The sequence below is a fragment of the Nerophis lumbriciformis genome, linkage group LG07 (assembly GCF_033978685.3).
Source record: "Nerophis lumbriciformis linkage group LG07, RoL_Nlum_v2.1, whole genome shotgun sequence".
NCBI lineage: Eukaryota > Metazoa > Chordata > Actinopteri > Syngnathiformes > Syngnathidae > Nerophis > Nerophis lumbriciformis.
Window position 1 is genome coordinate 49436607 of NC_084554.2, and position 20058 is coordinate 49456664.

The 20058-nt window shown below is 38.4% G+C and overlaps 1 protein-coding gene across 1 annotated transcript in view; it reads right to left on the reverse strand.

Moving 5' to 3' along the window:
• LOC133609372 (phospholipid phosphatase-related protein type 5-like) overlaps window positions 1–19362 on the reverse strand; it is a 39876-nt gene extending 20514 nt beyond the window's left edge. Inside the window, exons 1-2 of the mRNA XM_061964915.2 lie at window positions 19023–19362; window positions 16082–16214 (exon numbers count right to left, since the gene is read on the reverse strand). Of these exons, the coding sequence (XP_061820899.1) occupies window positions 16082–16214; window positions 19023–19226 (337 nt within the window). The 5' untranslated portion in view covers window positions 19227–19362. The remainder of the gene's footprint in view (window positions 1–16081; window positions 16215–19022) is intronic.
• Between the last annotated feature and the right edge of the window lie 696 nt (window positions 19363–20058).

A 20058-nucleotide genomic window follows, 5' to 3' on the forward strand; every position in this document is an offset into this window, starting at 1 on the left:
ACACAGTAGTAACACACGTGTTGACTTCTAAACTAACATTAACACACACAGTAGTAACACACGTGTTGACTTCTAAACTAACATTAACACACACAGTAGTAACACGTGTTGACTTCCAAACTAACATTAACACACACAGTAGTAACACACGTGTTGACTTCTAAACTAACATTAACACACACAGTAGTGTTGACTTCTAAACTAACATTAACACACACAGTAGTAACACACGTGTTGACATCTAAACTAACATTAACACACACAGTAGTAACACACGTGTTAACATCTAAACTAACATAACACACACAGTAGTAACACATGTGTTGACTTCTAAACTAACATTAACACACACAGTAGTAACACACGTGTTGACTTCTAAACTAACATTAACACACACAGTAGTAACACACGTGTTGACTTCTAAATTCCCATTAACACACACAGTAGTAACACATGTTGACTTCTACACTAACATTATCACACACAGTAGTGTTGACTTCTAAACTAACATTAACACACACAGTAGTAACACACGTGTTGACTTCTAAACTAACATTAACACACACAGTAGTGTTGACTTCTAAACTAACATTAACACACACAGTAGTAACACACGTGTTGATCGACTTCTAAACTAACATTAACACACACAGTAGTGACACATGTGTTGACTTCTAAACTAACATTAACACACACAGTAGTAACACATGTGTTGACTTCTAAACTAACATTAACACACACAGTAGTAACACACGTGTTGACTTCTAAACTAACATTAACACACACAGTAGTAACACATGTGTTGACTTTTACACTAACATTAACACACACAGTAGTGTTGACTTCTAAACTAACATTAACACACACAGTAGTAACACACATGTTGACTTCTAAACTAACATTAACACACACAGTAGTAACACACGTCTTGACTTCTAAACTAACATTAACACACACAGTAGTAACTCATGTGTTGACTTCTAAACTAACATTAACACACACAGTAGTAACACACGTGTTGACTTCTAAACTAACATTAACACACACAGTAGTAACACACATGTTGACTTGTAAACTAACATTAACACACACAGTAGTAACACATGTGTTGACTTCTAAACTAACATTAACACACACAGTAATAACACACGAGTTGACATCTAAACTAACATTAACACACACAGTAGTAACACACGTGTTGACTTCTAAACTAACATTAACACACACAGTAGTAACACATGTGTTGACTTCTAAACTAACATTAACACACACAGTAGTGACACATGTGTTGACTTCTAAACTAACATTAACACACACAGTAGTAACACATGTGTTGACTTCTAAACTAACATTAACACACACAGTAGTAACACATGTGTTGACTTCTAAACTAACATTAACACACACAGTAGTAACACGTGTTGACTTCTAAACTAACATTAACACACACAGTAGTGTTGACTTCTAAACTAACATTAACACACACAGTAGTAACACACGTGTTGATCGACTTCTAAACTAACATTAACACACACAGTAGTGACACATGTGTTGACTTCTAAACTAACATTAACACACACAGTAGTAACACATGTGTTGACTTCTAAACTAACATTAACACACACAGTAGTAACACACGTGTTGACTTCTAAACTAACATTAACACACACAGTAGTAACACATGTGTTGACTTTTACACTAACATTAACACACACAGTAGTGTTGACTTCTAAACTAACATTAACACACACAGTAGTAACACACATGTTGACTTCTAAACTAACATTAACACACACAGTAGTAACACACGTCTTGACTTCTAAACTAACATTAACACACACAGTAGTAACTCATGTGTTGACTTCTAAACTAACATTAACACACACAGTAGTAACACACGTGTTGACTTCTAAACTAACATTAACACACACAGTAGTAACACACATGTTGACTTGTAAACTAACATTAACACACACAGTAGTAACACATGTGTTGACTTCTAAACTAACATTAACACACACAGTAATAACACACGAGTTGACATCTAAACTAACATTAACACACACAGTAGTAACACACGTGTTGACTTCTAAACTAACATTAACACACACAGTAGTAACACATGTGTTGACTTCTAAACTAACATTAACACACACAGTAGTGACACATGTGTTGACTTCTAAACTAACATTAACACACACAGTAGTAACACATGTGTTGACTTCTAAACTAACATTAACACACACAGTAGTAACACATGTGTTGACTTCTAAACTAACATTAACACACACAGTAGTAACACGTGTTGACTTCTAAACTAACATTAACACACACAGTAGTAACACACGTGTTGACTTCTAAACTAACATTAACACACACAGTAGTGTTGACTTCTAAACTAACATTAACACACACAGTAGTAACACACGTGTTGACTTCTAAACTTACATTAACACACACAGTAGTAACACATGTGTTGACTTCTAAACTAACATTAACACACACAGTAGTAACACACGTGTTGACTTCTAAACTAACATTAACACACACAGTAGTAACACACGTGTTGACTTCTAAACTAACATTAACACACACAGTAGTAACACGTGTTGACTTCCAAACTAACATTAACACACACAGTAGTAACACACGTGTTGACTTCTAAACTAACATTAACACACACAGTAGTAACACGTGTTGACTTCCAAACTAACATTAACACACACAGTAGTAACACACGTGTTGACTTCTAAACTAACATTAACACACACAGTAGTGTTGACTTCTAAACTAACATTAACACACACAGTAGTAACACACGTGTTGACATCTAAACTAACATTAACACACACAGTAGTAACACACGTGTTAACATCTAAACTAACATAACACACACAGTAGTAACACATGTGTTGACTTCTAAACTAACATTAACACACACAGTAGTAACACACGTGTTGACTTCTAAACTAACATTAACACACACAGTAGTAACACACGTGTTGACTTCTAAACTAACATTAACACACACAGTAGTGTTGACTTCTAACATTAACACACACAGTAGTAACACACGTGTTGACTTCTAAACTATCATTAACACACACAGTAGTAACACATGTTGACTTCTACACTAATGTTATCACACACAGTAGTGTTGACTTCTAAACTAACATTAACACACACAGTAGTAACACGTGTTGACTTCTAAACTAACATTAACACACACAGTAGTGTTGACTTCTAAACTAACATTAACACACACAGTAGTAACACACGTGTTGACTTCTAAACTAACATTAACACACACAGTAGTAACACGTGTTGACTTCCAAACTAACATTAACACACACAGTAGTAACACACGTGTTGACTTCTAAACTAACATTAACACACACAGTAGTAACACACGTGTTGACTTCTAAACTAACATTAACACACACAGTAGTAACACATGTTGACTTTTACACTAACATTAACACACACACAGTAGTGTTGACTTCTAAACTAACATTAACACACACAGTAGTAACACACGTGTTGACTTCTAAACTAACATTAACACACAGTAGTAACACACGTGTTGACTTCTAAACTAACATTAACACACACAGTAGTAACACATGTGTTGACTTCTAAACTAACATTAACACACACAGTAGTAACACAGTAGTGTTGACATCTAAACTAACATTAACACACACTATAGTAACACATGTGTTGACTTCTAAACTAACATTAACACACACAGTAGTAACACACGTGTTGACTTCTACACTAACATTAACACACACAGTAGTGTTGACTTCTAAACTAACATTAAAACACACAGTAGTAACACACGTGTTGACTTCTAAATTCCCATTAACACACACAGTAGTAACACATGTTGACTTCTACACTAACATTATCACACACAGTAGTGTTGACTTCTAAACTAACATTAACACACATAGTAGTAACACACGTGTTGACTTCTAAACTAACATTAACACACACAGTAGTGTTGACTTCTAAACTAACATTAACACACACAGTAGTAACACACGTGTTGATCGACTTCTAAACTAACATTAACACACACAGTAGTGACACATGTGTTGACTTCTAAACTAACATTAACACACACAGTAGTAACACATGTGTTGACTTCTAAACTAACATTAACACACACAGTAGTAACACACGTGTTGACTTCTAAACTAACATTAACACACACAGTAGTAACACATGTGTTGACTTTTACACTAACATTAACACACACAGTAGTGTTGACTTCTAAACTAACATTAACACACACAGTAGTAACACACATGTTGACTTCTAAACTAACATTAACACACACAGTAGTAACACACGTCTTGACTTCTAAACTAACATTAACACACAGAGTAGTAACTCATGTGTTGACTTCTAAACTAACATTAACACACACAGTAGTAACACACGTGTTGACTTCTAAATTAACATTAACACACACAGTAGTAACACATGTGTTGACTTCTAAACTAACATTAACACACACAGTAGTAACACACGTGTTGACTTCTAAACTAACATTAACACACACAGTAGTAACACACGTGTTGACTTCTAAACTAACATTAACACACACAGTGGTAACACATGTGTTGACTTCTAAACTAACATTAACACACACAGTAGTAACACACGTGTTGACTTCTAAACTAACATGAACACACACAGTGGTAACACACGTGTTGACTTCTAAACTAACATTAACACACAAAGTAGTAACACACAGTAGTGTTGACTTCCAAACTAACATTAACACACACAGTAGTAACACACGTGTTGACTTCTAAACTAACATTAACAAACACAGTAGTGTTGACTTCTAAACTAACATTAACACACACTATAGTAACACATGTGTTGACTTCTAAACTAACATTAACACACACAGTAGTAACACACGTGTTGACTTCTACACTAACATTAACACACACAGTAGTGTTGACTTCTAAACTAACATTAAAACACACAGTAGTAACACACGTGTTGACTTCTAAATTCCCATTAACACACACAGTAGTAACACATGTTGACTTCTACACTAACATTATCACACACAGTAGTGTTGACTTCTAAACTAACATTAACACACACAGTAGTAACACACGTGTTGACTTCTAAACTAACATTAACACACACAGTAGTGTTGACTTCTAAACTAACATTAACACACACAGTAGTAACACACGTGTTGATCGACTTCTAAACTAACATTAACACACACAGTAGTGACACATGTGTTGACTTCTAAACTAACATTAACACACACAGTAGTAACACACGTGTTGACTTCTAAACTAACATTAACACACACAGTAGTAACACATGTGTTGACTTTTACACTAACATTAACACACACAGTAGTGTTGACTTCTAAACTAACATTAACACACACAGTAGTAACACACATGTTGACTTCTAAACTAACATTAACACACACAGTAGTAACACACGTCTTGACTTCTAAACTAACATTAACACACACAGTAGTAACTCATGTGTTGACTTCTAAACTAACATTAACACACACAGTAGTAACACACGTGTTGACTTCTAAATTAACATTAACACACACAGTAGTAACACATGTGTTGACTTCTAAACTAACATTAACACACACAGTAGTAACACACGTGTTGACTTCTAAACTAACATTAACACACACAGTAGTAACACACGTGTTGACTTCTAAACTAACATTAACACACACAGTGGTAACACATGTGTTGACTTCTAAACTAACATTAACACACACAGTAGTAACACACGTGTTGACTTCTAAACTAACATGAACACACACAGTGGTAACACACGTGTTGACTTCTAAACTAACATTAACACACAAAGTAGTAACACACAGTAGTGTTGACTTCCAAACTAACATTAACACACACAGTAGTAACACACGTGTTGACTTCTAAACTAACATTAACAAACACAGTAGTGTTGACTTCTAAACTAACATTAACACACACAATAGTAACACACGTGTTGACTTCTAAACTAAAATTAACACACACAGTAGTAACACGCGTGTTGACTTCTAAACTCCCATTAACACACACAGTAGTAACACATGTTGACTTCTACACTAATATTATCACACACAGTAGTGTTGACTTCTAAACTAACATTAACACACACAGTAGTGTTGACTTCTAAACTAACATTAACACACACAGTAGTAACACGTGTTGACTTCTAAACTAACATTAACACACACAGTAGTAACACATGTGTTGACTTCTACACTAATATTATCACACTCAGTAGTGTTGACTTCTAAACTAACATTAACACACACAGTAGTAAAACATGTGTTGACTTCTAAACTAACATTAACACACACAGTAGTAACACACGTGTTGACTTCTAAACTAACATTAACACACACAGTAGTAACACATGTGTTGACTTCTAAACTAACATGAACACACACAGTAGTAACACGTGTTGACTTTTACACTAACATTAACACACACAGTAGTGTTGACTTCTAAACTAACATTAACACACACAGTAGTAACACATGTGTTGACTTTTACACTAACATTAACACACACAGTAGTGTTGACTTCTAAACTAACATTAACACACACAGTAGTGTTGACTTCTAAACTAACATTAACACACACAGTAGTAACACACGTGTTGACTTCTAAACTAACATTAACACACACAGTAGTAACACATGTTGACTTCTACACTAATATTATCACACACAGTAGTGTTGACTTCTAAACTAACATCAACACACACAGTAGTGTTGACTTCTAAACTAACATTAACACACACAGTAGTAACACATGTGTTGACTTCTACACTAATATTATCACACACAGTAGTGTTGACTTCTAAACTAACATTAACACACACAGTAGTAACACACGTGTTGACTTCTAAACTAACATTAACACACACAGTAGTAACACATGTTGACTTCTACACTAATATTATCACACACAGTAGTGTTGACTTCTAAACTAACATTAACACACACAGTAGTGTTGACTTCTAAACTAACATTAACACACACAGTAGTAACACGTGTTGACTTCTACACTAATATTATCACACACAGTAGTGTTGACTTCTAAACTAACATTAACACACACAGTAGTAACACACGTGTTGACTTCTAAACTAACATTAACACACACAGTAGTAACACATGTTGACTTCTACACTAATATTATCACACACAGTAGTGTTGACTTCTAAACTAACATTAACACACACAGTAGTAACACACGTGTTGACTTCTAAACTAACATTAACACACACAGTAGTAACACATGTTGACTTCTACACTAATATTATCACACACAGTAGTGTTGACTTCTAAACTAACATTAACACACACAGTAGTGTTGACTTCTAAACTCACATTAACACACACAGTAGTAACACATGTGTTGACTTCTACACTAATATTATCACACACAGTAGTGTTGACTTCTAAACAAACATTAACACACACAGTAGTAACACATGTGTTGACTTCTAAACTAACATTAACACACACAGTAGTAACACATGTGTTGACTTCTAAACTAACATTAACATACACAGTAGTAACACACAGTAGTGTTGACTTCTAAACTAACATTAACACACACAGTAGTAACACACATGTTGACTTCTAAACTAACATTAACACACACAGTAGTAACACACGTGTTGACTTCTAAACTAACATTAACACACACAGTAGTAACACACGTGTTGACTTCTAAACTAACATGAACACACACAGTAGTAACACACGTGTTGACTTCTACACTAATATTATCACACTCAGTAGTGTTGACTTCTAAACTAACATTAACACACACAGTAGTAAAACATGTGTTGACTTCTAAACTAACATTAACACACACAGTAGTAACACACGTGTTGACTTCTAAACTAACATTAACACACACAGTAGTAACACGTGTTGACTTCTAAACTAACATTAACACACACAGTAGTAACACATGTGTTGACTTCTAAACTAACATTAACACACACAGTAGTAGCACACGTGTTGACTTCTAAACTAACATTAACACACACAGTAGTAACACATGTGTTGACTTCTAAATTAACATGAACACACACAGTAGTAACACGTGTTGACTTTTACACTAACATTAACACACACAGTAGTAACACATGTGTTGACTTTTACACTAACATTAACACACACAGTAGTGTTGACTTCTAAACTAACATTAACACACACAGTAGTAACACACGTGTTGACTTCTAAACTAACATTAACACACACAGTAGTAACACATGTTGACTTCTACACTAATATTATCACACACAGTAGTGTTGACTTCTAAACTAACATTAACACACACAGTAGTGTTGACTTCTAAACTAACATTAACACACACAGTAGTAACACATGTGTTGACTTCTACACTAATATTATCACACACAGTAGTGTTGACTTCTAAACTAACATTAACACACACAGTAGTAACACACGTGTTGACTTCTAAACTAACATTAACACACACAGTAGTAACACATGTTGACTTCTACACTAATATTATCACACACAGTAGTGTTGACTTCTAAACTAACATTAACACACACAGTAGTGTTGACTTCTAAACTAACATTAACACACACAGTAGTAACACATGTGTTGACTTCTACACTAATATTATCACACACAGTAGTGTTGACTTCTAAACAAACATTAACACACACAGTAGTAACACATGTGTTGACTTCTAAACTAACATTAACACACACAGTAGTAACACATGTGTTGACTTCTACACTAATATTATCACACACAGTAGTGTTGACTTCTAAACAAACATTAACACACACAGTAGTAACACATGTGTTGACTTCTAAACTAACATTAACACACACAGTAGTAACACACAGTAGTGTTGACTTCTAAACTAACATTAACACACACAGTAGTAACACACATGTTGACTTCTAAACTAACATTAACACACACAGTAGTAACACACGTGTTGACTTCTAAACTAACATGAACACACACAGTAGTAACACACGTGTTGACTTCTAAACTAACATGAACACACACAGTAGTAACACACGTGTTGTGTGTGTGTGTGTGTGTGTGTGTGTGTGTGTGTGTGTGTGTGTGTGTGTGTGTGTGTGTGTGTGTGTGTGTGTGTGTGTGTGAGGAAGGGATGTTCATGTGTTCCCATGTGTAGGATGTGGCTCTTTGCAGTAACACAGTAAAAAAAAAAGTGTCTCTTAGTCTCTGACTGGTTGGCCACCCCTGGTGTAGAGTGTAGGAAGTATATAAACCTACCTAGGAAGTGAAAAGTGTGTAGAGTATATGGTGTATATAAACCTACCTAGGAAGTGAAAAGTGTGTAGAGTATAGGGTGTATATAAACCTACCTAGGAAGTGAAAAGTGTGTGTAGAGTATAGGGTGTATATAAACCTACCTAGGAAGTGAAAAGTGTGTGTGTGTGTGTGTACAATATAGGGTGTACATAAACCTACCTAGGAAGTGAAAAGTGTGTGTAGAGTATAGGATGTATATAAACCTACCTAGGAAGTGAAAAGTGTGTGCGTGTGTACAATATAGGGTGTACATAAACCTACCTAGGAAGTGAAAAGTGTGTGTAGAGTATAGGGTGTATATAAACCTACCTAGGAAGTGAAAAGTGTGTTTGTAGAGTATAGGGTGTATATAAACCTACCTAGGAAGTGAAAAGTGTATGTACAGTATAGTGTGTATATAAACCTCCCTATGAAGTGAAAAGTGTGTGTAGAGTGCTCATTACGTCGATCGCGATCTACCGGTTGATCTCGGAGGGTGTGTCAGTCGATCACCAGCCAGGCATTAAAAAAATAGTCCTAAAAATGAGCGATCTTCACTATGACGTCACTTTCGTCACTTGATTGACATTCACGGCACCCAAGGGTCTTCTGAGATGACGCTTGCTGCTGCCAGCTCATTAAAATTACCGACTGGAAGGCGAGAAACACTTTATTTCAACAGACTCTGGCGCCGTACCTGTCGTCAAAACTCCAAAGACCGACTGCACAGTTGCACAATAAAAGCTCTGCTTCATACTGGACGGTTAAAGATGGCGGCGCCCTGATGGCAGCGGCTTGCAGACGCTCTTGGAAGTGTAGAGCGATTTGGCAAAAATACCCGTCAATTCTGTCTATTTCATGGCTGGCTCACAGCGTGGACACTTCGTGATCAGATACGACCGACAGACGATTCTGGATGTGGATAGATCGGGCCGTTATAGGCTGAAAGATGCGGGTACTTTCGACCTCCTCGCTAGCATGGGGATTCTTCGCCAGCTACATCCAGCGGCCTCGAAAGCAGCGGAGTCAAGTACCAGCGAGGACCGTCAACGGAGGACACGTAAGCGGTGTGAGCGGAAGCAGAAGCGGGGATGCCGAGCGGGGCTAACAACAAAGCGAAAGGCTAATCCTCAAAGAAGCGTTAGTCCGGGTGAGAAGTTTGTTAAAATAGAACTAGCCAGCGCCAGGCTGGATAATACCTGCACACATAGCAACTATTTTAGAACAATACACAACTCAAAAAATGTTTTTTCTGTGTCAGAAGTAGACATGCACTCTACTGAGGTGGCAAGTTATGATGCGTTCGGTTTATCACAACATCAAGCAAACAATCGGAAAATTCCCGTCATATCAATTCCTAGATATGGTCGAAATTATTTAAAGTGCACTACACATAATAAACACAACATTATTAATATTGCTACTACGGATAATTTCAACAAAAACTCCTCAAAACAGCCCACTACCTATAATATGGGCTTCTTAAACATAAGATCATTATCTTCCAAAACGTTATTAGTTAATGAGGTCATTAGAGACAATAATCTTGACGTTATTGGTCTCGCCGAGACCTGGCTCAAACCAGACGATTTCTTTGCGCTGGGTGAGGCGTCTCCTCCTGGCTATGCGGGAGCGCATATTGCCCGTCCCATTAAAAGGGGTGGGGGAGTTGCACTCATACACAATAAAAACTTTAATCTTACCCCGAACCTAAATAATAAATATAACTCGTTTGAGATGCTTACTATGAGGTTTGTCGCACCGCTGCCTCTCCACCTGGCTGTTATCTACCGCCCCCCAGGACCCAATTCGGACTTCATCAGTGAATTTTCAGAGTTCGTTGCTGATTTAGTGACGCACGCCGACAATATAGTCATAATGGGGGACTTTAATATCCATATGAATACCCCATCGGACCCTCAGTGCATGGCGCTCCAGACTATAATTGATAGCTGTGGTCTTACACAAATAATAAATGAACCTACGCATCGCAACGGAAATACGATAGATCTAGTGCTGGTCAGGGGTGTCACCACCTCCAAAGTTACGATACTCCCGTATACTAAAGTAATGTCCGATCATTACCTTATAAAATTTGAAGTTCTGACTCATTGTCAACAAACTAATAATAATAACTACTATAGCAGCCGCAACATTAATGCTGCCACAACGATGACTCTTGCTGGCCTACTGCCTTCGGTAATGGCACCATTCCCAAATTATGTCGGCTCTATTGATAACCTCACTAACAACTTTAACGACGCCCTGCGCGACACCATTGATAGTATAGCACCGCTAAAGCTTAAAAGAGCCCCTAAAAGGCGCACCCCATGGTTTACAGAAGAAACTAGAGCCCATAAATTATCATGTAGAAAGCTGGAACGCAAATGGCGCGCTACTAAACTTGAGGTTTTCCATCAAGCATGGAGTGATAGTTTAATAACTTATAAACACATGCTTACCCTAGCTAAAGCTAAATATTACTCAAATCTCATCCACCTCAACAAAAATGATCCGAAATTTTTGTTTAGTACAGTAGCATCGCTAACCCAACAAGGGACTCCTCCCAGTAGCTCCACCCACTCAGCAGATGATTTTATGAATTTCTTTAATAAGAAAATTTAACTCATTAGAAAGGAGATTAAAGACAATGCGTCGCAGCTACAACTGGGTTCTATTAACACAGATACGACTGTATCTACGAAGGATACCGCCCTCCAAAATAGTTTCTCTCTCTTTGATGAAATAACACTAGAGGAATTGTTAAGATGTGTCAATGGGACAAAACAAACAACATGTCTACTTGACCCACTTCCTGGGAAACTTATTAAGGAGCTTTTTGTATTATTAGGTCCATCAGGGCTAAATATTATAAACTTATCACTTTCCTCTGGCACTGTTCCACTAGCATTCAAAAAAGCGGTTATTCATCCTTTGCTCAAAAGACCTAACCTCGATCCTGACCTCATGGTAAACTACCGGCCGGTGTCCCACCTTCCGTTTATCTCGAAAATCCTCGAAAAAATTGTCGCACAGCAGCTAAATGAACACTTAATGTCTAACAATCTCTGTGAACCTTTTCAATCCGGTTTCAGGGCAAATCACTCTACGGAGACAGCCCTCGCAAAAATGACTAATGATCTAGTGCTAACGATGGATTCTGATGCGTCATCTATGTTGCTGCTTCTTGATCTTAGCGCTGCTTTCGATACCGTCGATCATAACATTTTATTAGAGCGTATCAAAACACGTATTGGTATGTCAGACTTTAACTCTTATCTTACTGACAGGATGCAGTGCGTCTCCCATAACAATGTGACCTCGGACTATGTTAAGGTAACGTGCGGAGTCCCCCAAGGTTCGGTTCTTGGCCCTGCACTCTTTAGTATTTACATGCTGCCGCTAGGCGACATCATACGCAAATACGGTGTTAGCTTTCATTGCTATGCTGATGACACCCAACTCTACATGCCCCTAAAGCTGACCAACACGCCGGATTGTAGTCAGCTGGAGGCGTGTCTTAATGAAATTAAACAATGGATGTCCGCTAACTTCTTGCAACTCAACACTAAGAAAACGGAAATGCTGATTATCGGTCCTGCTAAACACCGACATTTATTTGATAATACCACCTTAACATTTGACAACCAAACAATTACACAAAGTGACTCGGTAAAGAATCTGGGTATTATCTTCGACCCAACTCTCTCCTTTGAGTCACACATTAAGAGTGCTACTAAAACGGCCTTCTTTCATCTCCGTAATATCGCTAAAATTCGTTCCATTTTGTCCACTAGCGACGCTGAGATCATTATTCATGCGTTCGTTACGTCTCGTCTCGATTACTGTAACGTATTATTTTCGGGTCTCCCTATGTCTAGCATTAAAAGATTACAGTTGGTACAAAATGCGGCTGCTAGACTTTTGACAAGAACAAGAAAGTTTGATCATATTACGCCTATACTGGCTCACCTGCACTGGCTTCCTGTGCACTTAAGATGCGACTTTAAGGTTTTACTACTTACGTATAAAATACTACACGGTCTAGCTCCAGCCTATCTTGCCGATTGTATTGTACCATATGTCCCGGCAAGAAATCTGCGTTCAAAGAACTCCGGCTTATTAGTGATTCCCAGAGCCCAAAAAAAGTCTGCGGGCTGTAGAGCGTTTTCTATTCGGGCTCCAGCACTATGGAATGCCCTCCCGGTAACAGTTAGAGATGCTACCTCAGTAGAAACATTTAAGTCCCATCTCAAAACTCATTTGTATACTCTAGCCTTTGAATAGCCCCCCTTTTTTTAGACCAGTTGATCTGCCGTTTCTTTTCTTTTCTCCTCTGCTCCCCCCTATCCCTTGTGGAAGGGGAGACACACAGATCCGGTGGCCATGGATGGGGTGCTGGCTGTCCGGGGTCGGGACCCGGGGTGGACCGCTCGCCTGTATATCGGTTGGGAACATCTCTGCGCTGCTGACCCGTCTCCGCTCGGGATGGTTTCCTGCTGACCCCACTGTGGACTGGACTCTTACTGTTATGCTGGATACACTATGGACTGGACTCTCACAATATTATGTTAGACCCACTCGACATCCATTGCATTCGGTCTCCCTAGAGGGGGGGGTTACCCACATATGCGGTCCTCTCCAAGGTTTCTCATAGTCATTCACATCGATGTCCCACTGGGGTGAGTTTTTCCTTGCCCTTATGTGGGCTATACCGAGGATGTCGTTGTGGCTTGTGCAGCCCTTTGAGACACTTGTGATTTAGGGCTATATAAATAAACATTGATTGATTGATTGATTGATCCTGCCTGCGCTACCAAAATAAGAGTCTCAGAAAGCTGGCGTGCACAAGCTAGCAAGCTACGGAGTTTGCCGACAATGTATTTCTTGTAAAGTGTATACAAAGGAGTACGGAAGCTGGACAAATAAGATGCCAAAAACCAACCACTTTCATGTGGTATTGGACAGAAAGGAGGACTTTTTTTCTCCTCCATTCGAAAATGCGGACGTTATCATCACCACTGTCTGATTCCAATCAATGCAAGTCATCACAATCAGGTAATACACCAACTTATATTCTTGTCTTCATGAAAGAAAGGAATCTATATGTGTTAAACATGCTTGTATTATTTTTAACCACCTTTAACTTGTTAACAATATTAACTATATGTGTTAAACATGCTTGCATTATCTTTAAACACCTTTAACTTGTTAACAATATTAACTATATGTATTAAACATACTTGTATTATCATTAAACACCTTTAATGTATTAACAATATTAACTATATGTGTTAAACATGCTTGCATTATCATTAAACACCTTTAACTTGTTAACAAAAACATATATTTCATAAATAAGTAAATATAAATTATATATATGAATGAGGTAGATCCCCACGACTTGATCAATTGAAAAGTAGCTCGCCTGCAGAAAAAGTGTGAGCACCCCTGGTGTAGAGGATAGGGTGTATATAAACCTACCGAGGAAGCGAAAAGTGTGTGTGTACTAGAGATGCGCGGTTTGCGGGCACAACCGCGGAGTCCGCGGATTATCCGCGGATCGGGCGGATGAAATTTAAAAAAATTAGATTTTATCTGCGGGTCGGGTCGGGTCGGGTCGGGCGGTTGAAATAAAAAATTTATTTATTTATTTTATTTTAAATAGATTCAGGCGGGTGGCAGTTAAACCAATTCGGAAATATATATCCATAGTTAAATGTTGTTACCCACATACGAAAAACGAGCAGGCACCTGCTGCATATGCCACAACAGAAGAAAAAAAAAAAAAGAGATGGACACTTTTACGGAGCGGAGAAGGCCCCCGACACCTCGCCGGGGTCCGGGACCGAGGCCCCTTCCCCCGAGAGGGCCCCACCGGGAGCCGTAGCTGAGGCGATCCGCGAGAAGGGCCCGACGCACGTCCAGGGTCACCACCGCGCCCACCGCACCGACACCCCGCCTCGTCCGCCTTCGCCGCGGCCGGCGTCACGCGCAGCAGGTAAGCAGCTTACCTGCCCGCCACCCCCGTGGCCGGGGGCTCGTAACAGGGGTCACTCCGCGCGCTCCGCCCGCGCAGCTTACCTGCCCGCCACCCCTGTTGCCGGGGGCGCGTAACAGGGGTCACTCCGCGCGCAGTGCGCTCACGAAAGGGGTGGGGCTCACCCTGGTTGATATAGACAGCAGCTAGACGGTGGCCATGGAAGTCGGAACCCGCTAAGGAGTGTGTAACAACCCACCTGCCGAATCAACTAGCCCTGAAAATGGATGGCGCTGGAGCATCAGGCCCATACCCGGCCGTCGCCGGCAGCGAGATGCGCTTGGAGGTGCGCTCAGCGCGGCTCCCATATGATTGCGCACTGGTGTGCGTCTGGGTCGTGACAGCGTGGCACGCGAATGTCTGTGCTGCATTGGATCAGTCTCCTTTCTTTAACAGGCAAAAGCTTTATAACCTCACTAATGCCTTGCATCGTCTATATTCGATATATAACAACGGGCGGGTGCGGGCGGGTGCGGTTCTGATCAAATGCTACATCGGGTGGATGGCGGATGGTTGACGACTTTCTGATGCGGTTGCGGAAGAAATAATTGCCTATCCGCGCATCTCTAGTGTGTAGAGTATAGGGTGTATATAAACCTACCTAGGAAGTGAAAGGTGTGTGTGTGTGTGTGTGTGTGTGTGTGTGTGTGTGTGTGTGTGTGTAGAGTATAGGGTGTATATAAACCTACCTAGGAAGCGAAAGGTCCTGCGTACAAGCGGGTTGAGATAGCAACAGTCTCCAGTAGCGACGGTCTTCTCCAAGCGGTCAAACTCCTGAGAGGTGTACTGCACCAGGAACAGTACTGTTTCTGTTATTGTGATCTGGGACACACACACAAAATACAAAGTACTTGATGATAGAATATATGACTTCTATATATGACTTATATAACATGATGAAATGCTTCCAGGCAGGTTCATGTGGTCATTGAGAGCATACGATGTTTCCTCGCTGATGTCATACGTTTTGTTATTCTTCGATCACTGGAACTTTTCTTTCCTCAAAACAGTTCCTGTCATCCAAATGTCATCCCAACATTTCCCATCATCTTCATCTTGGCTCTCATCTAACATTCTTCTCAAAAATACCTCTTCTATCCCAACATACACAATATTATTTACTTGTATTTACTGTTCTCCTTCTTCATCATCCCACACACTGTTCTCCTTCTTCATCATCTCACACACTCTTCTCCTTCTTAATCATCTCACACACTCTTCTCCTCCTCCTTCATCATCTCACACACTGTTATTCTCCCTCATCATCTCACACACTGTTATTCTCCCTCATCATCTCACACGAGGTGTCCTTCTTCATCATCTCACACACTGTTATTCTCCATCATCTCACACAAGGAGTCCTTCTTCATCATCTCACACACTGTTATTCTACTTCATCATCTCACACAAGGGTCTCCTTCATCATTTCACACACTAACTTACAGCATGTATATTAAATGTTCTTGGGTTGTTTTATAAAATGCTTTATAAGGGAAATAGGTGAATCTCCATTGCATGCATTGTTAGCAGCCTCTTGCTAGCAGTTTTTCACTATATAGAATGCACAAGCAAGAGAAAAGCATGTGTTCTTATCTCACATAAGGATTGTGGATGATGGGCAAAATAAAAAAACAGAAGTGTAGTTTTCCTTTTTAATTAAGGTACTGTACTGAACTGTGTAACATTAACCACTTATAAGCTGTAAAAAAAAATGTATAAATAAATAATAATGAATCATGTTTCTGGTTACAACCTTGGTGCTGATCTTGGCAGTTGTTGAATGTTTTTTAAAGTGGTTTGTAAGCGAAATAGGTGAATCTCCATTAACTCATTGTTAGCCACCTTGTGCTATCAGGGTTTTTTTAGTATTTTTTTATTTTATTTATTTTTATTTTATTTTATTTTTTATTAAATTGTTTTAAATGATTTATTCATTTAGTTTTAGTTAGCCACCTCGTGCTATCAGGGTTTTTTTTTTTTTTTTAATTTATAAAAAAAAAAAAGTATTTTGTTTTTAATTTGTTTATTTTATTAAATTGTTTTAAATTATTTATTTATTTAGTTTTTAGTTAGCCACCTCGTCCTAGCATTTTTTTACTATATATATTTGTTTTTTGTTATTTCATATCTTTTATTTATGTATTTTATTATTTGTTTTTTTTTAGTTTTCCTTTTAAATCAAGGTACAATACGTACTGAACTGTGTAAAGTTAAACCATTTAGCAGTAAAAAAAAATAATAATTCATGTTTTTGGTTACAACTTTGGCGCAGATCTTGGCGTTTTTTAAAAGGGTTTGGTAAGCAAAATAGGTGAATCTCCATTAACTCATTGTTAGCCACCTCATGCTAGCAGTTGTTTTTTTTTTTACTCTTTTTCGATTTAATTTTTTATTCATTATTTTTAATTTTTGTATTTTATTACAGTTTAAAACTTTTTTTTTTTTTTTTTTTAGTTTTCCTTTCGAATCAAGGTACGTACTGAACTGTGTAATGTTAAACAAATTATCAGCAGTAAAAAAATAAAATAAAACAATAATAATTCATGTTTCCGGTTACAACGTTGGCGCAGATCTCGGCGGTTTTTGAATGTTTTTTTAAAAGTGCTTTGTCAGCAAAATAGGTGAATATCTATTACCTGTGTTGCTAGCCACCTCCTGCTAGCAGTTTTCACTATGTATTTATTTAATTTTGTTTTTATTTAATAAAAAAAAAAGGGTATTTCTAGCTTTAGTTTTTCACTATTTATTTAATGTATTTTTTATTTTATATTATTATTATTTTTAGAATTTTTTATTTTTTAATTTTCTTTTCGTTTTTCACTATTTAGAATGCACAGAAAAGAGGGAAATATGTGTTCTTATCTCACAAAAAGATAGTGGATGATGGGCAAAACTCCCCCCCCAAAAAAGTGTTGTTTTTCTTTAAAACAGATCCGTGTAACAATAAAGCACTAAAGCCGTAAAAAAAATTATTATAATAATAATTTAATAAAAATAAAGACTTCCTGTTTCTGGTTACAACCTTGGCGCCGATCTTGGTGTTTTTTTTAAATATATTTTTAAGTGCTTTGTAAGCGAAGTAGGTAAATCTCCATTATTATCCTTGCTTGCATTTTTCACTATTTATTTATTGTATTTTTTATTTCATATTATTATTATTTTTAGAAAAAAAAAATTTGAATTTTTTTTTTTGTTTTTCACTATTTAAAATGCACAGAAAGGAGAAAAGAATGTCACATGAAGGTTTGTGAATGATGGGCAAATTTCCCCCCAAAAAGTGTTTTTTTCTTTAAAAACCAAAGCGTGTAATGTAATGTAACTAATCAGCAGTATAAGTAGTAATAATAATAATAATTCACGTTTCTGGTTATTTAAATCCAAATTTTAGATAAAAGGGAAAAAAAGGTCATTTAGAATTGCTGACATTTCCTCTGCTTAATCAATGATGACATCATCAGAAACATACTGCTGATGCTTTTTTTTTATGATATATTAGTAATGTGATGTTGTTGTTATAATTGTATTTTTTCTTATAGTCTATGTTCACTTGTCACTTCTAATTACTTGACATCCTTCATCATGATTATTAAACCTGCTTATTGTTGGTCTTATGCAGGGCTCCTGACTCACCAGCAGCGTCGGCAGCCCCGCGACCACCGAGTACAGCAGGATGGGAGGGATGGCGCTGTTGTCCTCGGGTCCAAGGTAGGGTTTGGTGTAGGCGGTGTCGTAGCAGAAGAAGCCCTGCACGTGCACACTGAAGGTATCCGTGTACTCGAAGTAATACGCCAGCATGACGGTCCCGGCCATGACCACCAACTGGAAGTACAGCATGATGCAGGCGTGGAGCTACTGACATGTCTCGAGAAGAAGGTCCCCCGCCCGCCTAGCCAGCGTCCTCATCCTCCATGGTGGCGGCTCAGCTGGGAGTGATGACGGCACACCAACCGTGGGGGAGGGAGGAAGAGAGAAGACGAAGAAGAGGAGAGAGAGAGAACAGTGAGTTGTAGAGGAAGGGAGGGAGACATGTAAATATGCAAGTGATGCACACTAACCCCCCTCCCCCGCCATCCCCCAAAGGGCACCGCCCACTTTCACTGCATGTGTGAGAGGACGAGAAGAATGTTGCAGCTTTTGAAGCCGAGTCGAGGACTCACTTGCTCCTCCATGTTTGCTCGGCATGCCTTTCACATTTCAGAATCAGAAGTACTTTAGGCCAAGGGGAAAAAAACTCATAAGCATAGCACACATAAAGACGTTACATAGAATCAACAAAACTTGCAACAGACGGGAGGGAAATTGAGATTTTCAGCCCAATCCCATTCAAAATCAGACAAACATTACAGGGAGACAGAAATAGGATCACTGACGGGTCTGCCAACTTCTGGCGCCTCTTATAATAAAAAAAAAATGGTGAGAAACAGGTAAACGCTGGGAGGTGGGGGGGAAGAGTAAAACAATATTCAGTTAAAAGGCTGGACTCCAGGGAGGGGGTCCAGACTGAGGCCAAGGGGGGAAAATCATAGCCATAGCACACATAAACATGTTACATAGAATCAACAAAACTTGCAACAGACGGGAGGGAAATTGAGATTTTCAGCCCAATCCCATTCAAGATCAGACAAACATTACAAGGAGACTGAAATAGGATCACTGACGGGTCTGC